General features: G+C 36.3%; 3 protein-coding genes across 6 annotated transcripts; 2 read left to right on the forward strand and 1 right to left on the reverse strand.

Moving 5' to 3' along the window:
- Positions 1 to 5297: 5297 nt before the first annotated feature.
- LOC147386004 (Chaperone DnaJ-domain superfamily protein) lies at positions 5298 to 11232 on the forward strand. 2 transcript variants are annotated; one of them, XM_086423393.1, is made up of 5 exons: positions 5298 to 5834; positions 9588 to 9759; positions 10173 to 10205; positions 10379 to 10473; positions 10617 to 11232. In XM_086423393.1, exons 1-5 carry the CDS (start codon positions 5454 to 5456, stop codon positions 10851 to 10853), a joined length of 918 nt encoding a protein of 305 aa, XP_086279519.1. In that variant the 5' UTR covers positions 5298 to 5453; the 3' UTR covers positions 10854 to 11232. The 2 variants fall into 2 exon arrangements, with proteins under 2 accessions (XP_086279519.1, XP_086279520.1); XM_086423394.1 differs by lacking the exon at positions 10173 to 10205 and having other exon boundaries at positions 5301 to 5834.
- A 1366-nt stretch (positions 11233 to 12598) lies between these two features.
- NDP1 (Tetratricopeptide repeat (TPR)-like superfamily protein) lies at positions 12599 to 16257 on the forward strand. 3 transcript variants are annotated; one of them, XM_086423602.1, is made up of 11 exons: positions 12599 to 13029; positions 13099 to 13172; positions 13240 to 13304; positions 13404 to 13560; positions 13668 to 13712; positions 13968 to 14172; positions 14255 to 14316; positions 14444 to 14544; positions 14784 to 14838; positions 14935 to 14982; positions 15913 to 16257. In XM_086423602.1, the coding sequence occupies exons 1-11, from the start codon at positions 12692 to 12694 to the stop codon at positions 16086 to 16088; spliced, it is 1326 nt and encodes a 441-aa protein (XP_086279728.1). In that variant the 5' UTR covers positions 12599 to 12691; the 3' UTR covers positions 16089 to 16257. The 3 variants fall into 3 exon arrangements, with proteins under 3 accessions (XP_086279728.1, XP_086279730.1, XP_086279729.1); XM_086423603.1 differs by having other exon boundaries at positions 12600 to 13029; positions 13258 to 13304; XM_086423604.1 differs by lacking the exon at positions 13099 to 13172 and having other exon boundaries at positions 13258 to 13304; positions 13429 to 13560.
- Positions 16258 to 16428: 171 nt separating this feature from the next.
- Positions 16429 to 17131, reverse strand: OHP (one helix protein). The gene is made up of 3 exons (XM_086423605.1): positions 16915 to 17131; positions 16717 to 16839; positions 16429 to 16618 (listed from the first exon to the last, which is right to left on the reverse strand). Exons 1-3 carry the CDS (start codon positions 17059 to 17061, stop codon positions 16550 to 16552), a joined length of 339 nt encoding a protein of 112 aa, XP_086279731.1. The 5' UTR covers positions 17062 to 17131; the 3' UTR covers positions 16429 to 16549.
- Between the last annotated feature and the right edge of the window lie 4805 nt (positions 17132 to 21936).

Consider the following 21936-nt stretch of genomic DNA (forward strand, 5'->3'; position numbering starts at 1 on the left):
TTTAAAACAACCAAGGTCACATCCCGGACTCGTTGGCCCTCCTCTCCACTTGCTGTTCTCTTTTCCCTTTTTTTTGTTTTTTTTTTTTTAAACATTTGATTCTGTACTTCCGGGTGTTAAGAGTAGTACAACTCACCATCTTCTTTGCTTGACACGTGGAAAATTGGTTGGGCCCAATGATCAGTAGTTTTCTTAGCACCCTTGGATGAACCTACAAACTAAATATAAAAATGATTGGTGATTTTTAGATGTGGGTTTGAGAAGTTTTATGGTGTATTCATTATAAAGTCTATGAGTATTAGTGAAGTTTTAAAATCTCATACGAAACATATAAGTTGGGAGAAAAAACAAGACAATTTCACCATAATATATTGAGACATTTTGAAATATTCAATGTTTTGTTATGATTTCAATGGAAATTGGAATGTCCCATATAAGAACTCAAAAGAAAAAAGAGTTGTGATAATTTGACTACCCCACGTGACATACTCAATCGACTTCCCCTGATGTGACATGTGCGAGAATCGTAAATCTGTACTCCTAAGGATACACGACACATCCTCATTAAAGTGCAATTATGTATCCCGAGGAGTACAGATTTACAATTTTAACACATGTCAAGTCAGTAGAAGTCGATTGAGTATGCCACGTGGGGGAGTCATTTTATCATGATTCGAAGAAAAAATATAATTTTTGTTAATATCTACTGAATGAGATCAAATCTTTGAGGGTATGAAAGAATATGAGTTAGGCTAAAACCCAACTCGCTGGAGTACCTTATAACCCTAGGGTCTACTTTTAATACTATGAGCATATATATCCCTTGCTTTGATTGAAGGTTTTCTTTAGTTATTGTCAATCATCTTAAAGTTCAACAAAATAGGATTTTGGGTTTCAAGTAAGATCATGACTCATGAGGCCATGCTTTGTGTCCTTTCTCTTCTTTCTAGGTATCTTTGAACATGTGATCTTCATAGCCTTGTTGAATGACAAAAGCCCCTATTTTTCTTTCTTTAATTCTTTTTAAAAAAATAAAATAAAATGGTGCTCCAGGTGTAGTAACTTTAAAGTACTTGTCATGATAAGTGCACATACTCAGTGATAGAATTCAGTGGTCTATTTTTTCAAAATTTGCATGGATTACATTTTACATGTGTTCTATACAAAGCTTGTTAGTTAGTGTTGATATCACGAATTGAGTTCAAAATCAAACTTCACCCACTAATTACTTATCACTGACCTCACTTGCCTAACAAAAAATAAAAAAACATGTTCCATACATCATGATTTAAAATATCGTATCAATTGAATGTTTTGTTTAATGAAAAAAATGATATGGTATCGACCGATACAAATCGATACCATTCCGATACATTGTCAAAACATTCAATGTTTCGTATATGTCTTGGTTGATACCGATACGTATTGACCGATACATTTTGATATTTTAAACCATGCTATACAAGATAACGATGACATGCTTTTGGACAAAGCTACCCATTGAATTTTTTTTGCTCTTCTTATTTTGCTCTTGTGGCTAAGTTCGGACCGTTCCCTTATCTAGTACTCCACAGTTGTGATGGTTAATATATAAACAAAAATAAAGATTTTTCATGATTTAGCCTCGACTGAAGATTGGATTGATAGAGTTGAATGGTGAAACAAGATTCAAGTCAAATTTTTTGAGGGGCAACATTTTAGTATTTCAAGAAACAAGATCAAACAGACTGCATGTAGAAAGAATCCAAAGACTTTATTCAAGGACTTAAAAACACACCTTTATTCTGCAATATAAGTGTAATGACATCCATCATATTACCATCTTTACTTCATGAACAAGTAAATTTGAGGAGAGATGGTCTTAACTTTGCAATAGATTATGGGTTTATATCTCCATCATCATTCAGGATAAAAGTAGGCCATTTCAAAGAACACAATCATATTTCCCCTTCTGTTGTCCTTTTCCATAATTGTATATTTGTGATAGATAAAGCTTGTTTGAAAAAATACTACAGAAATATGTGAGAACTTTCTGTAAAGCACTTGAATTACAGGTTGTATTGGATGGATAAGTTTTATGACTTTTAAAGAAGGAATCTTGGAGTATTTTACTACATTTTGTACCGTGGTGTGCAATCCCATTTTATATACACATGACTGCAGGAATGTCCATCAACCCCACAGTAAATGATGAGCATGAAAACAAAATGATAGTCAAGTAATAAACACAAGCAGAACCCCAAGGCAAGCCGAGCCTTGATAAGCTCCTCAAGAAGTTTGAAACCTCACAAAGCCATGAATTTTCTTGGGGCCATCCTTCAGGGTCCAGTTGACCCTAAACTCAACCAGTTGCACATAGGACTTTCTGAGGGGTGGTGCGTGTGACCATGGGATTAGTCTCATCCGAAGGGTGGGGGATATGAACGATAAGCAAAAAAAAACACACACACAGTAGGAAAACATCAAAGACAATTGGTGATTTTCAGAATGACATCTTCATTCTAAATATGACAATTTAATTGCATATTTTTCAAGAAATTTTGAGTGTGAAGTCACATTATGATTGTATTTGGAATTTGAATAAACCTGATGCTAGTCTTCAGGTGGAATATGTAATCTGGCCTAATATTGAGTGAAAAGAACGGTTCAACCTACTTAGAAAATAACACAACAATGACAACAAAGCCTTATCTATCCCAAAGATTTGGGGTTTGGGTTTGTTCGAGGAACGGAAGAAGAAGAAATAATGAGATACGAAGGGTGTCTGTAGGGACTTTTGGACACCTATCAAAAAGGAATCTGTAAATGACGCTTCAGTTTGGGGTCTGCCCAATAAAAGACTCACATCTAGGGCCGCAACTTGAGAGAGCCAAACTACCCAATGGGTTCAACCCGACCTTGGGTACAATTAGCTGGGTTCAGGCCTTGGTTTGGGCAAATAAATGTTTTTACCGAACCAAATTGGGTTGGTTTTGGACATATACATCGAGTTGCCCAAACCCAAACTTAATATATTAATTTAAATGTTTGCTTCTCATTCACAACTCACATTTCAAACTTTTGTAAATCATCATCATCCTTTTATTAACATGTGCATATAATTTCATTATTGTAAACTTTGAAAGATATTTTTAGCACAAATAATTGTAAATTATATATATATAGGATTAGGATTCGTATACACATAAAGCTACAACGTGTTTTATCTTATATAGGCAAAAATGTTTGGAATGGGCTGATTTTTGGTGAGGATGATCTCTATGGTGAGGAGATCATCCTTGCCAAAAATCAGCCCATTATGAAACTTCTAACCCCATGTTTACAAGTTGAAAAGTTTTAGACCGTCCAATTTTTGTAAATCACTTTTGATGGGGTTAAAAAAGTTTTGGAATGAAATGATTTTTTGCAAGGATGATCCCCTCACCACAGAGATCATCCTCACAAAAAATAGTCAATTCCGAACCTTTTTAACCATATAAGACAAAAACGTTGTAGCTTTATGAGTAGTTTTATGTGTCTACGGAACCCCACCCATATATATATATATATAGGGTCACGTTCCGTGTACAAACATTTTGACTCACATCTCTACAAATCATATTTATCGTTGGATTAAACACAGATGTGCCGTCCAGATCGATTGTAAACTTACAATCGTTACTTAAAAAAATAAAATTTCTTAAATTATTTTTACCTCCCCGCAAGTTCTCTTCCTCTTCTTCTTATCTCTGCTGGAAACGAAGACACAACTTTTTCCTCGTCTCTCTCGATCTCTCTCTAATTCGCATTCTCTAGTTTACAAATCTTATTTGAGGTAATTCCAATGAGTCACCAATGCTATTCTTTCTTACTGACAAAGGGAAGGGAAGACATACTTCAAAAAATTCTTAAGGAATTTGACATCATGGCTAACTTGGCAAGTGCATCAGCAATCAAATTGGCTTTTCTCCACATATGGTTTGTTCTCCACTGAGTTCTCCTCAACAAATGCTTGATTGATTGCATCGATGATTCTAATCTCCATGGAAAAATTGAGCCTCTTAGACCATCGACAACTTACGAAGAGTCCATCTCGATGACAATGCTTTAATTCTTTTATTGCTGCAGTAAGGGTCTTACATTCGGTTTGGTTGTTCATGGCCTCACCAAAAAACAAGCATACAGCTGCTATAAAGTTTCCACCATTAACGTTTAACTTCAACCAACTCAATGGTGGTTTTAGCCAATGAACCAACAATGTCTTTTTTGGGGGTACAAATATAGGATCAAGGTGTGGTTGCTGAAGGATATCCACTGCCTTTGCTGAAGGGCCCTTTTTAACAATAACACAACAATCTAATTCCTTCAACCAACAATCAACTTCGCCGTCGCAAATCGTCAGTGAGTCGTCGTTTGTTGTCGAGAGAGAGGAAATGCGAGTTAGAGAGAGAGAGATGAGGAAGAAAATCTGTCTTCGTATTCACTTCCAACAGAGATAAGAAGAAGAGGAAGATAACTTGCGGGAAGGTAAAAATAATTTAAGAAATTTTATTTCTTTAAGTATTGATTGTACAATCTGGATGGTACATTTGTGTTTAATCTAACGACAAATATGATTTGTAGAAATGTGAGTGAAAATATTTATACACAGAATGTGACGTGTATATATATATATATTTTACGGGTCCCGTTCAGCACCCTAAGTTTTACCACACACTTTAACAAACGTGTTTTGTCTTACATGGGTTAGAAGTTTTGGAGTGGGCTGATTTTTGGTGAGGATGATCTCTATGGTGAGGAGATCATCCTCACTAAAAATCAGCTCATTCCAAAATTTCTAACCCTATCAAAAATGGTTTACAAAAAATGGACGGTTCACGATTTTTCAACTTGTAAACATGGGGCTAAACATTTTGGAATGGACTGATTTTTGGGGAGGATGATATTCTAATCATAGAGATCATCCTCACCAAAAATTAGTCCATTCCAAAACTTATAACCCATGTAGGACAAAAAACGTTTGTTAAAGTGTGTGGTAAAACTTAGGGTGCTGAACATTTCCCATATTTTACATACCACTTATCTTTATGTAAGTCATCATTATTACTAAACTACCTACTATTAATGAGGAATGAGCCAACCGGATCAAGACGAGTTGGGTTGAACGTTTCATGCCTGAGGTCAGATTGGGCGCGGGCATGTGTTGGTGTTCGTTAAGTGTGGGCCGGTAATATAACGGAAGACTCGGTTTAACAATAAGGTTTTATGATTGATGTTGGTGGTTGATGATATATGTACACCTAAAAATCATTTATGGATACCTCACAGGATCAAATCTCTCGGATTAACAACAAAGCAATAGAGGCCACAAGCACTAGAACACAAAAAAATGATCCTAGAATCAACTCGAAGTCTCCTCGAAAACGAGCTTTGGATGGAATGAGAGAAGAAACAACAACAATTCGTTCACGAATATGCATGGAATCTCTCTCCCTCTAACTCCAACATCATCAACAACAACAACAACACTCCTCTCTTTCGCCTCTCTCTATACCCACCCTTCATGCCTTTTTCCTCATCGTCATCTTCTCTTATTGCGAACGCAATCGAAATCATCGATACCCATTTGTAGATATGGTCATGGGAGTGATCTAAAGTTTCTTGTTTTTGCATCTCGTTCTTATTCTTCGGGTTACGAGAAGTATAAGAGGAGAAGCAGTAATACCCTTTTGAGAGCAACCCGTAGAGAGTCTCCTTATGAAGTGTTGGGGGTGAAACCCTCTGCAAGCCCTAATGAAATCAAGAGAGCTTATCGGAAACTCGCTCTTAAATTCCACCCAGATGTCAACAAAGAGGTAGATAAACTCGTATACACACACCCCTTTAATCGATAATCAATAGTGCCCATGTGTTTGTTTGTTTGTTTTTGGACAATTTGGACATATTTTCAACAAAAATAGAGATTTTTTTGTTTTGTTTTTGTGTGGGTTTGTTTCATAGTTTGCTTAAATTCTCTGATTCAACTTTATTTTGGGCGCCCACTTCGTTTTTTAATCCTATGTTGATGACCCTTTGTTGGATTTTGGTTATTTGGGGGAATTCAATTTGATTTTTGGAAAAGGGTTGAGTTTGATACTCAAAAACTTGGGCAGAGATTAACATTATTACTACTTGAATTATTGGAAGAAAAAACTATGAGGCCCTTGTGATGTTTTACATTCTCCTTTATTCATCTACCACATTTATGGGATCAAAATCTTTACTGAAGTGCTGAAATTTCATGTTCTCATCGGATCAACTAACATGGTGAGAAGAGAAATACCATCTATGATGGTATGAGTATACAAGGTGTTGAGTATGTTTGAAATGCACTCCAATTCTGAAGGGGTGTACCCTATTAGGCACCAGTAAAGGTTTTGTTCATTATGAGAACAAAAAGTGGATGAGGTATTGCACACGTGGATATATTCACGGGAAGACTAGGATCTGATGTCCACTTAAGCCAATCGTGTAACCTTATGGTCACAATTAGGTTGAGGAAGAGACAATATAGGATCGATGGGACTTGAACCAAGGAGAGGGTTCAATTCAACACTCTTTGTTGCTTCTAATCAATATGCCAACCTGGTCAGGGGATTGTTAGCTAATCTTAAGAAGTCAAACCATTTGTCTTGCCAAAGTCAAGTAGATACCAACCTATGAACTTTTTAAAACAATAGTTCTTGGTGAAATAGACTTGTAGGACAAGAAGAAAGTTCACTTCTTCCTATTGTTGATTGTGATTATATATTGTGCAAAGTTCTAAGGCTTTGCAAGTTGACTCGGGAAGTCTCTTGAGATAGGATTTTTTTTGTTTTTATAAGTATAAATTCATTAAAAAGGAAGAAAGATACAACGATCTGTCGAGATGACCAACCAGAACAAAAGATCAATTGTCACAAAAGGAGTCCCATTGATGCATGAACTCCTCGAAAAATTCCCCTTTAAAGTCAGGATAAAGTTTACACCAAAAAAATAACAACCCTAAAACATTCAACACAATATCTCTCGTAGAAGAATCAACCCCTTTGAATATCCTTTTGTTTCTTTCCAACCAGAGAACCCAGGTCATTGCAAATTGAAGTAAGTTCCAAATGATTCTCTTTTTCCCCAAGAACAAGGTAGAATCTCAACCCTCAAAAGTAGATAATGTCGAATTTGGGTTAACCCAATGCACTTTGAAAAGTTGCAAAAAATGGGACCAAATGAGATAGTAATAATCACAATGGAGTAATATATGGTTAACCGATTCTCCATTTGAATAACACATGAAGCAACAATTGGGGGCCACGAAGCCGCTTTTGATTAGGTAGTCAAGAGTCAATAATCTGTTATGGGAAACTGCCCAAGTAGAAAAACAAACCTTAGAGGGAGCTTTTGAATCCCAAATGAATTTAGAAGGGAGTTTGTAAAAATGTTCATACTTGCCGCGAAGGAGCTCATAGTAAAGTTAGAACCTTTAGTACGGATCCACTCCCTTGCATTATCTTCCGTATTCACTCAATTAACTTGATCAAGCTGAATTGTAAGTTCTTGAAGGTCCTGCATCTCCCAGTCATTGAAATCCCCCCTAAATCCCAAATCCCACGCAGGTTCATTTCCTTCGAGGTTCAAGAAAGTTGCACATGGCTTCCCTTTTTTTTAAGGAAAGATTGTAAAGATGAGGGAAACGAAAACAAAGGGCTAAGTCTCCACAGCACCAATCTTCCCAGAGTCTGACCCTCTCTCCCTTTCCCACTCTAAATCACACCCGCTTCTTGAATTCTGATCCAACTTTCATAATACCTCTCCAAAAACTGCACCCATACGGCAATTTAGCCTCCCCACTTTCCCAACCGTTTGAACTCTCCCCATACTTGGCCCTAATGGTCTTCCTCTAAAGGTTATTGGTTTCGACCTCGAATCTCTACAACCATAGTCCTAATAAAGTGTTATTGGAAATCTTAAATCCCTTGATTCCTAAACCCCCATACCTCCTAGCATCGCGCACCATCCTTCATTTCACTAAATGCAGTTTCTTATCTCCATTCTTGTCATGCCATAAAAAGTTCTTGATCAATTTTTCCAGTCTTTCCTCCACACTTTTTGGGATCGTAAATAGGGATAGATGATAAATCGGAATGGTTGCCAATGCACTCTTGATTAAAGTGAGTTTCCCTTCCGTAGATAGGTACTTTGCTTTCCATGAACTCAACCTTTTCTCCATGCGCTCAACCACGAAATCCCAAATTGACTTACACCTATACTCCGCTCCTAGAGGTAAGCCCAGATAGATAGTCGGTAAAGATTCCTGTTGACTCCCAAACATGGCCGCCCATCTAGAAACCACTACCTCACTCTCAACCCCAAACAACTTGCTCTTTCTAAAATTGATCCTTAAACCCTGAAACCGTCTCAAAGCAATACAACACGCCCCTTAAATACCTAACATGATCATCTGACACATCCAGAAAAACCAGAGTGTCATCTGCAATTGGAGGAATGCCACATTATAATCTGCCCCACCAATTGAAAACCCCGATAATTCTCCAACTGCGGTCACCCTTATCAAAAATCTACTCAACACTTCCACAACCAACACAAACAACAATGGAGATAAGGGATCCCCTTGTCTCAATCCTTGCAAGCTCCTGAAAAAACTAGCTGGGCTTCCATTCACAAGAAATGAAAAAGAGGCCGAGGTCACATATTTCATCACCCACTCAACCCACATCTCTCCAAAACCCGTACGCGGCATCAAGTACTTCAAGAAAGCCCAATTGACATGATCATATGCCTTAAGATAAGTACTCCCAAGGACTCGAGCTAATCATCTCGGTCCACTTGTTGTATATTTGGTTTTATGCTTGTGAGTCATACTTTCATACAGGAAGTACTATGTCTTGTATATTCTTGTTGAGCATTGTTGGCTTAATGTGCTTACACGTGCACGAGGCACAGTGATTGGGTACTTGTGAGTTGTGAACATGAAGAGGTGCTTGATGGATGTTAATAGGAAGGCCCCTTGTTACAGAGCCTCATGTGTGAGGCTAGCCTTACTTCCAGAAGGAAGGCTGTAAGCAGAATATGATTATTGGATTGGCATACAACAGGAGTAGCTTTAATTGGTGATAAGCCAAGAAAATTTTGATTGAGATGGTTAAATGAAGGTGCTAAAAGGAATATGCAAGTTGAAGGTGCTAAGAGAGGAAGACCCTAAAGAATGTGGATTGAGATAGTGAAAGGGGATATGAATACACTTTCAATAATAGAAGGAATTGCTCTGGACAGAATAATAATAATAAAAAAGAATGATTGAATGGTCAAACACGATTTGTTTATCTGACCTCAATGTTTTGGTATAAGGCTTTTGATGATTATAGGTATGATTTTAAGTGAAAAGGAAAACAAAAATTATTGTCATCTCAAATCTCAAGTGTAGACCTGGTTTCATCTGTAGACACAAACATTTGATCTTCCGTTAATTATCTTTTGCTCTCTTATTATTTTGTGATGCACTAATTATCTGCTTGTATTTATTAAAAAAAGAAAGATTTGTTTTATGTCAAGTGTTTCTGATGTATTTACAGGCTAATGCCCAAGAAAAGTTCATGCGAATAAAACACGCATACAATACATTGCTAAACTCAGAATCTCGGCGCAAATATGATTTTGGAAGTCACTCATCTGATTACTCCTATTCTACAGCAGAAAGAAACCGAAGCGGGAATGCACAAGATGACGAAGAGTTCTATGGATTTGGTAATTTATATCTCTCTTGAAATCTATTTGATCTTTTTAAGAAAAAGTTACACCCTAGGTATTAATAGGCTAGGTCTTAAGGATTGTCCACCAATGACATAGTGGTACACATAGCTCACATTAAGAGTGGTGGAATTGGGCATTGTCTCGATCATCCTAGTAGAACCCATCAAATATTGGGTCCCACAGCTATGCATGTGACCTATGTGTATTGCCATGTTGTTGGTAAAGTGTCGACTACCTAAACCAGAATTATATTTCCTCATTGGCCTTAATTTGGTCTTCATACAAAATGGGGATACAATTACGTTTCTGACCTTATTCTGTAATGTAATCTTATCCTCACAAGGGTCAGACTTTTTCCCCTTGTTTTTTCCTGAAAGTTCTTATGCACAACCCGGTTTATTCTGCAGGTAATTTTTTGAGGGATGTTCAAATAACGATAGGTAGTTTTTTTTTTTTTTTTGTTTCTTTCGAAGATGCTCTCTTGGAGGCCAAAAAGTTATCGTTCATCATTTTAATATCTTGTTGGGCGTTTTTTTTTTTTTTTTTTTTGTTGTTGTTCGTGTCACATCTCTCTTTTATATTGTGAAAATCTGAATTGTTGGTATCATTACAGAGGACTTTTTTAAAGACCTCCAAGCAGAATTCCAGAACTGGGAAGCAAGTGCTGGGTCACAAGGGAAGCCTAAGAGTTTGTGGGAAGAATTGGCGGTAAACCTTTTAATAGAAATGCAGAACTTTCTATATATAAAAAATATTTTATCTTTTTTTACTTGAAAATGTCTAAAAGAACTTGTGTCGATGACTAGTAGACAAGAGTTGAAACACACTTAATAGTAATTTTCATTTTACAGGACATAGGTGAAGAATTTGTGGAATTTCTAGAGAAAGAGCTGAACATCACTGATCCAAATGTTGAAGTAGAAAACAGCAATGAAGGGCCTTTAAAGGGAAATCCACATGAAAAATCTGGGTCAGAAGCGAGTGGAGCTGATTATCAAAACAATGCTGGAAAGGAGAGCAGCATTGAAGATAACATTGATGAAATTGAAGCCACTCTAGCTCAGTTGAAGAAGGAATTGGGGCTTTAGGACAAGAAACAGCTGTATCTTACTTCCATTTTTTGTTATTGAGCAAGCCATACAAATCTGAGGCCTTTCTCATCTGAAATAGGTTATAAGAAAGTGATTGATTATTGGAGGAAACCCATTTGATTGCTGATTTCTGCACTCTTGTGGGAAATCACATTTCGTGGCAATTGTACTCGAAGATTCTGCACTTACATATCCTCAACATTCCTTCCTTGTTTGTTTTACAGGATCATTTTCAGTGCGAAAAGTCTGTCACTATGATGATGTGGGAATTGTCTAGCTTGCGAAGCTTGTTTTTGTTGTAAAATTTAAAAAAAAAACGATTAATTATTGTTGGCAAATTTTTCAATAATTTTGTATTATAATTGCTGATTCTCTTTCTTTTGGATTTTATAAACGGGAGCAACAAATTTCCTAAGCTCAGGGCTTCTGAACCATCCATACCATCCCATAATCAATATTATTGCATTGAGAAGCAAATTAATCTTCAGACTGCATGGAAATGGCCATTATTGAACATGGTTTCAAATGTTGTCTGAAACAGATTTACACTGTATCTCAGGCTTCACATCGTCTTCTGATATAAATAAGAATTTATATATATATATAATTTATTTATTTTCATTAAAGTATCTTTCTTTTGGAAATCTTGGACTGAGTCAGTAAAATTTGACAGAGTCAATTGGGATTTTGTATATTTGAATTAATTTAAATAATTATTATCTAAATAAAATATAATTTTATGACTGAAAATTTTGTAATATACCTTATTTTATAAAAAAAATTATAAATACTTTTATATATAAATGGAAAAATAATCATAAATTATTGCATGGTTGATCTAATTTGAGTCAAGTTGATTTGTTCAAGACAACTAGTTGAGTAGTCTCATATTGGGCGAGTCAAATATTTTCAAATCTACTTAAATAAATTTAACAAATATTATATATTAATAAGTAATAGAAATTTTAGATAATAAATGTTACCATATAAAATCTCATTATGTATGCATAATAAATATTTTCATTTTAAAATTGATTAATATTTATATTTATATTTAGAAAGAGTCGTGAGACCCTCTTATGGAGGATTCTTAATGTAGACAATTTGATCTCCTATGAGTAGATCATCCCTAAATTGTTGCTCTTTGTGTATGAGTGATGGAGAATCCGTGGATCATACTCTTCTTCATTATTCCCTCCCTTGAGATATTTGTTTTTAATTTATTTCCTTGTTTCAAATGAGTTGAGTTCTTCGTAAGACCTTCATGATTTATAATATCTTCTCTCACAAAAAGAGGTATTATTTGTGGACTACTATTATTCTCTTCCAATCATAGTGGTCTTTGAAAGGAGAGAAATAATAGGGTGTTTCAAGATAAAGGAGAACAACGCACATAAAGTATTTATGAAGATTTTAGGATTATTGTTCTCTTGGGCTAAATTGAACAAAGAGTTTTTTGGGGTTTTCCTCGAAGATTTTATTTTTAGATGAGATAATTTGTGTAACTCTTAGTTTTGCTTTTGCTATTCTCATTTTCTTTGTTTTTTTTCTTATTTGGGTTATCTTGGCCTCTTTATTATTTATAAAATATTTATACTCATATAATAAATAAATAAAGTAAAAAAATATATATGACGCCCCTCTCGGACGAGTCAATGAAATAGGCGATTTAAAGTGGACATCTCGCTCGAGTCACGAGTCACGACACAACCGTCTTCCTTTGACACCTAACCACCATGCGCTTCATAACTGACTAACGTGCGCCAAACTTATCTCTCTCTCCCTCCATTTGTATTTCAGAAGAACACAGAAGCAGCACTGTATCAGTGCCAACCATGCTTCGACTCGCATGGAAGCTTGGAAAGGCCGCAACCATCGCAGCTGGAACGACTCGTGTCCGATTGGGTTTCCCTTCACAGAAACCCTTGTTTCTCTCTCCCTCTCTCTTCAGATTCTACGCGACAAATGACCCAAATGTCGATCCCATCGCACTTCAGATGATAAACTATGCCCTCGGTCTCGCAAGAACTCAGAAATCTAGCGAATCCTACGCCCAAGGTCTCCTAGTACTGGAGCAGTGCCTCTCTGCTAACGTACGCCAAGGGGCAGATAGTTCTTCTGAAACCACAAGGGGAGTTGTCCTACTCGCCATGGCTACCTTATTATCAGAAAGGTTTGTTCTTAGTTTGAAATACGCATTATTTTTTTGGATCATTTAGACATCTATTTTTCCTCCTTACAGAGGAGATTTCAATGAAGCTATGGAGAAACTCCAGAAAATTCAAGAATTTTCAAACTCTTCTTTGGGTATTAGAGGTAGATTTTATTTATTTATTGTATTTTTAGGGTCTGATTAGAGATGGGTATCAATTTCTTTGATTAGAACTTGATGTGGTTGCAGTTGCTGCCATGGAAGGTCTGATTGGACTCAACCTAGAAATGGGGCAGGTTTGGATTTCTAATCGTTCATACTAGTTTAATAGTTTTCTTCATAATTGGGCTTTAAAAAGTTTCAATTTTTATTTAGAGTACCTTCTATATATATAGGATGTTACTTCGTCAATGCTCGCAGATGAATGTTTGCAACTTTTGAAAATAAACCCGGAAAATGGTGGTAGTGATAGTTCTGAATTTGGGGTTCTGATATCTCGGGCTAAAGCCGTTAAGGGACTTGCACAGCTTGTGCTTGGGGATTTTGAAACGGGTCAGTTTGACAATGTCGTTAGCTATTGTTTCTGTTGTCTCAATTCTACATTGCACACTTTCTATTTGCATATATGACTGAAAGATGAGCTGCCTTTGTTTTTACAGCGGGAAAGTGCTTTGGAGGAACTCTGGAGGACAAAGATTGCTATGGTATGGTGGTTTTGTTGACCTTTGTATGTTTTTTTATCGATTCTTTCATCTTTTTCGTTAAGGAAAGTGGGCAAATGCTGTGCTTTGATCCCAAGGTTGATTATATTATCAGTCACGGACTTTAACTGGTGCATTGTTGATGAGGACATCGTGAAGCCATACAGAGTTTACTCAAGGAGGAGGAGGAGACCATTAGCACTTTGGATTGATGACTTTTGGTTGCATTAGCATCTAGTCTAATTAGTTTTTATATAGGGAATGTTGCACTCTCGCATGGAGAACTATTACATGCCATGGGAAATTTTGCACTAGCAAAGGAATTTTACCAGAAAGCAATTCAAGGGGTGCCAGAGACTGAAGGGTTTGATGATCCATCTGGTTTAGCAGCTTGTAATATGGTCTCGAAGGAAGTTCTGTTGGGGTCTACCTGTGCTTTAGGACAACTAGAAGCCCATTCAGGGTAAGCTTTTGATTAGCATGAATCTTGGGGTGTAAGTTTATTAGGGTATTTTCTTATGGCTCTCACATATGTGTTCATTCAGGAACTTCCATGATGCAGAGGAGATACTGACAAGGGCATTAATGAAAGCTGAAGAGCATTTCGGTTGGTTACTTATTTATCTTCAATTATTTAAGTGAGAGTAGAATGCAAAAAATTTCAGCATTTTGTTTGATGTCTACATAAGGAACAAAATGTTAGATATGTAATGGGATTTTGTAATTTGATGTAGGTTTGAATCATCCAAAGGTGGGGGTCATCTTAACCTGCATAGCTCTCATGTTTCGAGATAAAGCAAGGATGGAGCATTCGAGTTCTATTTTGATTCAAGAGGTTGGGATTGATGTGTGCTTAAGCTGTCCATTATAAAAAAGTTTTGAAATCTCAGCGTCTTACCTATGTTTTTTTCCCAAGTTGATTGCATCATGACTTTGTAGTTGAGAGGATTTACAAGGGTCTGTTATAATGAAATAATGGTGGGCAGGCATTATTACCATGACTTAAAAAGGAAAGAAAATGAAACAACTATAAATTTTTAATTACATTCTAAACTTTAAACTTATCATCTGCAGGGGCTCTATAGAAGAGCAATAGATTTGCTTAAAGCTCCGCCCTTGGAGACCGAAGGTAGAGAGCCATCACTCTTATGACTGGAACCCATACCCTTGTTTTCTATGTATTCAACCAAACCAAGAGACTTTTTGTCCATTTTGATCATTACAGGTTCAGATTCGAAGGTAGAAAGAAGAGATATAGTGGCCCTTGCAAGAGGTATGATCGAGCATCTTAATTGTGCATTGTAATTACTGTCCCTGAATTATTGTTCATATAGAGCTTCAAATACATGAGAAGGTCAGCCTTACATTTAGTCTCTACTAGAGTTATGTTGGTGATATATTGTACTTTTGCATACCATTCATCCTATATCATCCACATGGCTCACCAATTTATGGAGTCTAGCCTTTAAGTTGGGGTGAACTCTTCGACAATCCATAAGTTATGATACTAATCAGTCCAAGCTCTTGACCTTTTCCTCCATTTGTTTATTATTTGTGCCTTATTCTTCACTACTTTTAGCCAGATAATCCTTACCTTATGGTACTAATCAGTCCAATACCCCCCCCCCCCCCCATTTTTAGCCATATAAGCGGACACTCTTGGTTGGATTGGTGTGATAAACTCTATTTTGAACTTTGGAGAGGATGCCTAGGAGTACCATGTGAACGGTAGGCATCAATGACACGTAAACGGTCACTCAAGGACACTGAAATCATGCTCTTTCACGTGTAAAGAACTTTTTTTTTTTTTTTTTTGAAAAGTGTAATATATTGATATAGGAAAAAACAAATACAGGAAAACACAAATACAAAGAGGCCGAGGAGGCCTCACAAAGAACAAGAAGCAAAATAAAACATCACTGATTACAAAGATCGTTCCATCTAAAGACAAAATCATTGAAAGAGAATCCTGCAGATGTGTAAAGAACTTCTTTAAGTGGGATAAACTAGGCAGATTTGAATTTGATCACAACCTAACCACCTGAAATCTGAAAGTAGCCACCAAGGATTCCTCATTCCCAGACTCTCAAATTTTAATTTATCTGTGTTTTCTTCATGTTTTATTATGTATTTGATGCCTATACAATGGCTCTCAAAGAAAAGATGTACTAATATAGCCAATCAACTGCCTATGCATGTGAAGGTGGGTATGCAGAAATTCTTTGTGTACAGCAGAACAGAAAGGGAGAAGGAGAGCGAATGAGGAATTGGGCGGAAACTACATGGAGAAATCATCGTCTTTCACTTGCCGAAGCACTCGAAATCTCTGAGCCGTCTAAGGTTGCAATTGTAGACAGTCGAACCAGCAGGATTTTGTAACTTCCCACCAGTATACAATGCAGGCTAGAGAATCTTCACAGTTTTACAGGAACAACACTTAAAAATGCAGTTTGCAGTCACTATGATACAATAAACATGTCTGTAAACACAAGTGAACTTGTATCTAAGTTTTAGTATATAAATTTTAATGGTTATGGTATATTTGACATGCCTATGGATTAATTCGTCCATACCCTTCACTATCTCACAATATATTTAAAGTGTGGATGTAAGTTCTGAATTTGTTATGTTTCATATATGATAATAGTTATTACTACGCTAAAAGGAAATCGATTTGACGTGATTCTGTATTTTACAATTAGTATGGACTCTGATGGGCTGTTTGAAGGTAGAAATACATATATCAAGGATGAATTTTCAAAATGATGGAACAATAGTCACTGATCCAAATACAAACACCAATTATATGAAGTACATAGTTATACTTTAAATATAGGTAATCACAGAGGAAGATCAAGTCCTTTCCCCACATCTACTCCAATTATCTGAAGTATACTCTTGTTCAATATCTGAAAACAAACCAAACCGAATAAATAACAGAACAAAACAAAGAAAGTAGAATAAAGCCCAAACTTCGTATGAATTTTTTTTATTAAAAAAGACTCACCAACTCTACTATAAATGTTCCAATAAGGCCAATCATACAAGCTCTAGAGTTCCATATTTCTGCTGTTTTTGTGAATCCAAGAAAAGGGGGTGTGAAATTTGGTTCCACTTTGGGATTTTCCACCTGAAAATTCCAAGAATACCCATTTGGTAACATTAATCAAAAGGAGATGACCACAAGATGTGTCAAACAACTTACTCCTGCAGGAAGCTTTGCAGCTTGGACTCTGAAAGAGATGGGTTTTTGGTTTCTGCGCCTTTGATTAGAACTAGTGAAGAGGGAACGATGATGGGATGTAAGGGCAACTGCTGGTTGCAGAAGGGATGGTGTTGGTAAGGTGGCCATTGTTCTTCTTCTTCTGTGGTCTTGTAACCCACACGACTGACTCTCACCACTGATGTATCTCCGAAGTCCTATCTTATCCAACTTATATTGAGGACAATGCTATCATGCTTTGCACCTCATTGTACATTCAGTAAATCCATATTCCATAATACCCACGTGGCACACGTCCAAGCCAATCGACCCATGAAATAGGACCGCCTAGATTTAAGCATTTCTTCTGAAGCCCAAAAGCTTGGTGTGACGTACCAACAAGCGCTTGGGGCACTAACTGAAACTTTGATCGGTGATTTCCAGCCATTGGAGATTTTGAGTACCCATACAATAACCAATTTGAAGGAGTAGAAATTATCATGGAAATACTTCTTATCTAATGCTTAGAAATCACAAATAAAGCTTTATTTATTTATTTATGACGGGTGTATCTATACATAGGCCCAACTAGTAGGGACGAGCTACCATATCTCACATAAAATTTTCAGGTGCATGCAATATCCCACCAAACCACACATACCAAGTAAGCTGGGATAAATCCTTGAGAGTGACTAATATAGGGGTTTGAACTCAAGGCCTCTCCCTTTTTTTTCTTTGGAGGGAGGCCCTGGTCACTACACCCAACACTTGTTAGTTAGAATCACATATAAATCTTATTGGTTATTTGTAAACCAAAAAATAGGTAGTCAAATTAATGAAAAGAATACAAAAATACAAAAATAAAAGGTTGAGATAGCCCATCAGAAAAGAAAAACAAGAAGAACTAAAAGAAGGGAAGAGCACTAAGTGTTATAAAAATAATCTTATCTAAAAACAAAATCATCGAAAGTAATCCCTAATAACTTTTTGTTCAATTTGGACCAAAAGTACAAGTAGCCTAAGATCTCCATGACAACACTATGAGAGCTTTTCGCCTTAGTCTGGAACACTCTATTATTTCTCTTGTTCCATAATCCCCTAAGCAATAGCTGAGGGAAGAATAACCAAAAAGTGCCTTTTTTTTCTGAAGGAGAAAACATTTTTTGCCTACCCTTCTAGCACGAGAAAAAATTGTAAGAAAAAACCCAACTTATCTGGAATTGCCTAAGGAAAAGAAATCAAATATCATGAGAAACATAACAATGAATTAAGGTGTGGTCAATAGATTCCCCATCCTTCGAGCATATGAGATAAAAATTAGGAGTGATTTGATCCCAGATGATCAAATTGTCTATCGTTAAAATCCTCCCCAAAGAAGTCAACCAAACAAAAAATGAAATGTTAGAAAGAACTAACTTAGACTAAATGATAAACTCTAAGAAGAAATGCTCAGGAAAAATGAAGAAATGACTTATGAAAAGAACGAATAGAGAATCTCGAATCCTTAGCTTTTTTTCATTCCTACTTATCCTCTTCGATCCCCCTGAGTTGATAAGAATTGAAGAGATCAAATAAAGATGTTACCTCCATTAACTCCCAATCATTAAAGTTTCTCTTGAATCACAGATCCCAAGTAGTAGTGAGGTCGCTGTGAATCAAACAGTGATGTATCGAATAGTTTTTTTTCGAAGCATATAAGGACGAGAATTGAGTTGACAGAGATAAGATGCCACACCAACTATCTTTCCAAAACTTAATTTTGTCCTTGAGTCAACTCTGAATCTAATTCCTCTATCAAAGTCGTCTATCACATTAAGAATCCCCTTTCACACGTTATACTCATACGTGCCTTTAACTTCACCGCTATACCAACTTAACCTCTTCTCATCGTAGTTACCCTGAATAACCCTCTTCCACAACCTACAACTCTTCTCGTTAAATCTCTAAAGCTACTTACCTAAGAGCGCTCTATTAGCCAGTCTTAGACCTCTAATCCCTAACCCCCCATTTTTCTTATGCATGCATATCAACTTCCATCTGACCAAATGAGATTTTCTCCTTCTATTCTTATCATTCCATAGAAAATTTCTCATAAATCTTTTCATTCTAATTTTCACAAACTAAGGTAAAGAAAACAGGGGAAGGAAGTATCACGATACTCGTCAAAATGTTTTTGATCAAAGTTACTTTCCCCCATTTGGATAATTATTTGGTCTTTCACGTGCTCAACCTATTTTCCAATCTCTTAATCACACATTCCCAAATTCTCTTACTATTGTAAGGAGCTCTCAAGGGCAAACCTAAATAAGATGTGGGTAAAGTATAATATCCACAACCCAATGTTGCAACCATCATCTGAAGATCATTTAAATCGCCTACCCCAAAAAATTTACTTTTCTGTAGACTAATATGTAATCTTAAAATTGTCTCAAAACAACATCATAAAACTTGAAGCACTCTTACTTGATCCCTAGAGTGGTCTAAAAACATCAAAGTATCATTTGCAAATTGTAAATGAGAAATCAGAGGTCCGTTATTATTCACCCTAAAGCCCGATAACTTCCTTAAATCTAACGTTCTTCTGAACAATCTACCCAAAGCCTTTGCTACTATAAGAAATAAGAACAGAGATAAAAGATCACATTGTCTCAATCCCCTTGATCCTCTAAAAAAGTCGGGTGGACTACCATTGACCAAAATCGAATAAGACACCGTAGTAACTCTTTTCATGATCCAACTAATCTAATTCGCTTCAAAATCCATCCTCCCCATCATATATTCCAAGAAATCCCAACTCACGTGATCATAAATCATTTGCAGGTCTACTTTCCCAATCATCCCCTTTTTTTTGTCTTTAATCATCAAATCAAGACACTTGTTAGCCATCAACACTCCATCTACAATTTGTCTCCCCCTAATGAATGCCTTTTTCTCATCATTGATAAGTTTAGATAGAACTTCTTTCAATCGGGAAGCTAGCACATTGGATATAAATTTGTACATTGAGCTCACTAAACTATTAGGTCTGAAGTCTTAGATTATCCATCCCGACTCCCTTGGGGATCAAAGTCACAAAAGTGATATTCAAACCATAGTTAAGACAATTCTTCTCTTGTAACTCCTAGATAACCTTTATGAAGTCATTGGAGACGATATCCCAACAATGCTTAAAGAATTCCATAGTAAATTCATCCGGCATTGAAGCCTTATCCCCACTCAACGAAGAAAGAACTAATCTAACCTCCTCATTCTCGATTGATCTTTCAAACCACGCTCTTTCATCTTGGTTTAATGTATTGAACTTTAGGTTATTTGGGCGGGATCTTATGGATTCCCTTTCCCTTTGTAGATCACTGTAATAACCTATTACTCCATCCCTAATTTCCCCTTTTCCTTCCACCATGATACCCTTGATGGAGAGTTTATTAATCTGATTACTACTTTTGTGGAAGTTAACCACTTTATGAAAAAAATTGGTATTATTATCCCCTTATTTCAATTATTTGATCCTAGATTTTTTGCTTCAAACTATCTCCGTCATTACATGAAAACGTTTTTCCTATATTAATTTTTCATTCGTGCGTTTGACGAGGGGAATGATGGGAAGATACACATTATGTTAGGGAAAAAATTTGAAAATCCACCTAGATTACAATCATAATTTAATTGCACATAATCAAACAAACATAAAATAACATACTAAAGTGAGAATGCATCAAATTTTAATTGGTTCATCGCTTGAATTGTCGATTACATCTCAAGCTCTCAAAGTCAAGTTAGTAAAGTTTTACTGTGGTATAAATTGCATTTTGTTCTTCATTTACATTCGAAGTATCTTCATTATTTATAGATTTTTAACCTCTTATTCTACCACTTTATTACTTGATCGTATCACTCTTCTTAATCCATTCATATTCGGTTTGTGTTATTTCTCAATCTATCATTGTACTGGGCGTGATAGATGTCGGTAGAATACTGTGGTCTTGCTAGTCATATCCAATATTTATAATAAAATAAAATAAAATAATGCAATAGCTCATACACGTCGCACTCGAGATGTATCTAGACTCTAGAGAACTTTTTTTTTTTTTGTTGAAAAGTTATCGGGTCTAAGATAGAACCAAACTAGCTACAACTTCGGGTATAAGATACCTCTACCATCCTGACCAAGGATTGACAGAAGATCACTTGACAAGGAATTACAATCAAGCTCTTGGCAACCCTCACTTGTCTGAAAAGAGGCGATTAGATGAGCAGGCCTATTGGCTTCTCTAAAAGTGTGAAAGGACACATCTTGGATTCATAATCAAGTAATCTTCCAATTCAAGATTGAGCATCTGTTGACTCTATTCTCTAAGTTGGATGGTGTTTTGACCAAAGATGGGACTGTCTAGTTTTATGAATTTAGTTTTGCGTATAATCTTGATTTCAAAACTCGTCTGAGATCGAGACGTATCACTCGAGTTATCTCGGTATCAGGCAAGGCGAGACGGGCATACAAGTTAATGTATCGGACGAGATTTAAAACCCCACATTTATTTTTCTTATTGTTGAACAAGACGTCTCAAATGTATCTGAAAACTCGTTCGAAATGACTCGATATCTAGCATGGACAAGACGAGACAAGATTTGACTTGAAACCGAGTTTTAAAACATGAGTAAGATTGAACACCTCTTTTTATTATGGTCTTGGACTCGGATCCTTGGGTTGAGGCACTGTTGGGATGTCAGGGATTCTCAAGAGATATATATCCCTACGAAAATGTGTATCCCTTGAAACTGATCTCTAGAAAATCTTACTCTTTTTTTCTCCATCAACCGTGGGCTCCATTAGGAGACTCAGAAACGTTGACGTTATTACAATGTGGGTCCACTTTCTTTTTGTACGACCAAGATCAATTTGATACTGTCCCACAAACAAGGGATCAATGTTACTTCTTAAGCAGAAAGACCACCACCAATAAAGGAGAGCTAGAGGATATACTTGTTTGTTCAATTCCAGGTTGACAATTTCGTTAAGACACT

This window comes from Akebia trifoliata, chromosome 14 (genome assembly GCF_017979445.1).
Source record: "Akebia trifoliata isolate Shusen 1 chromosome 14, ASM1797944v1, whole genome shotgun sequence".
Taxonomy (NCBI): Eukaryota; Viridiplantae; Streptophyta; class Magnoliopsida; order Ranunculales; family Lardizabalaceae; genus Akebia; species Akebia trifoliata.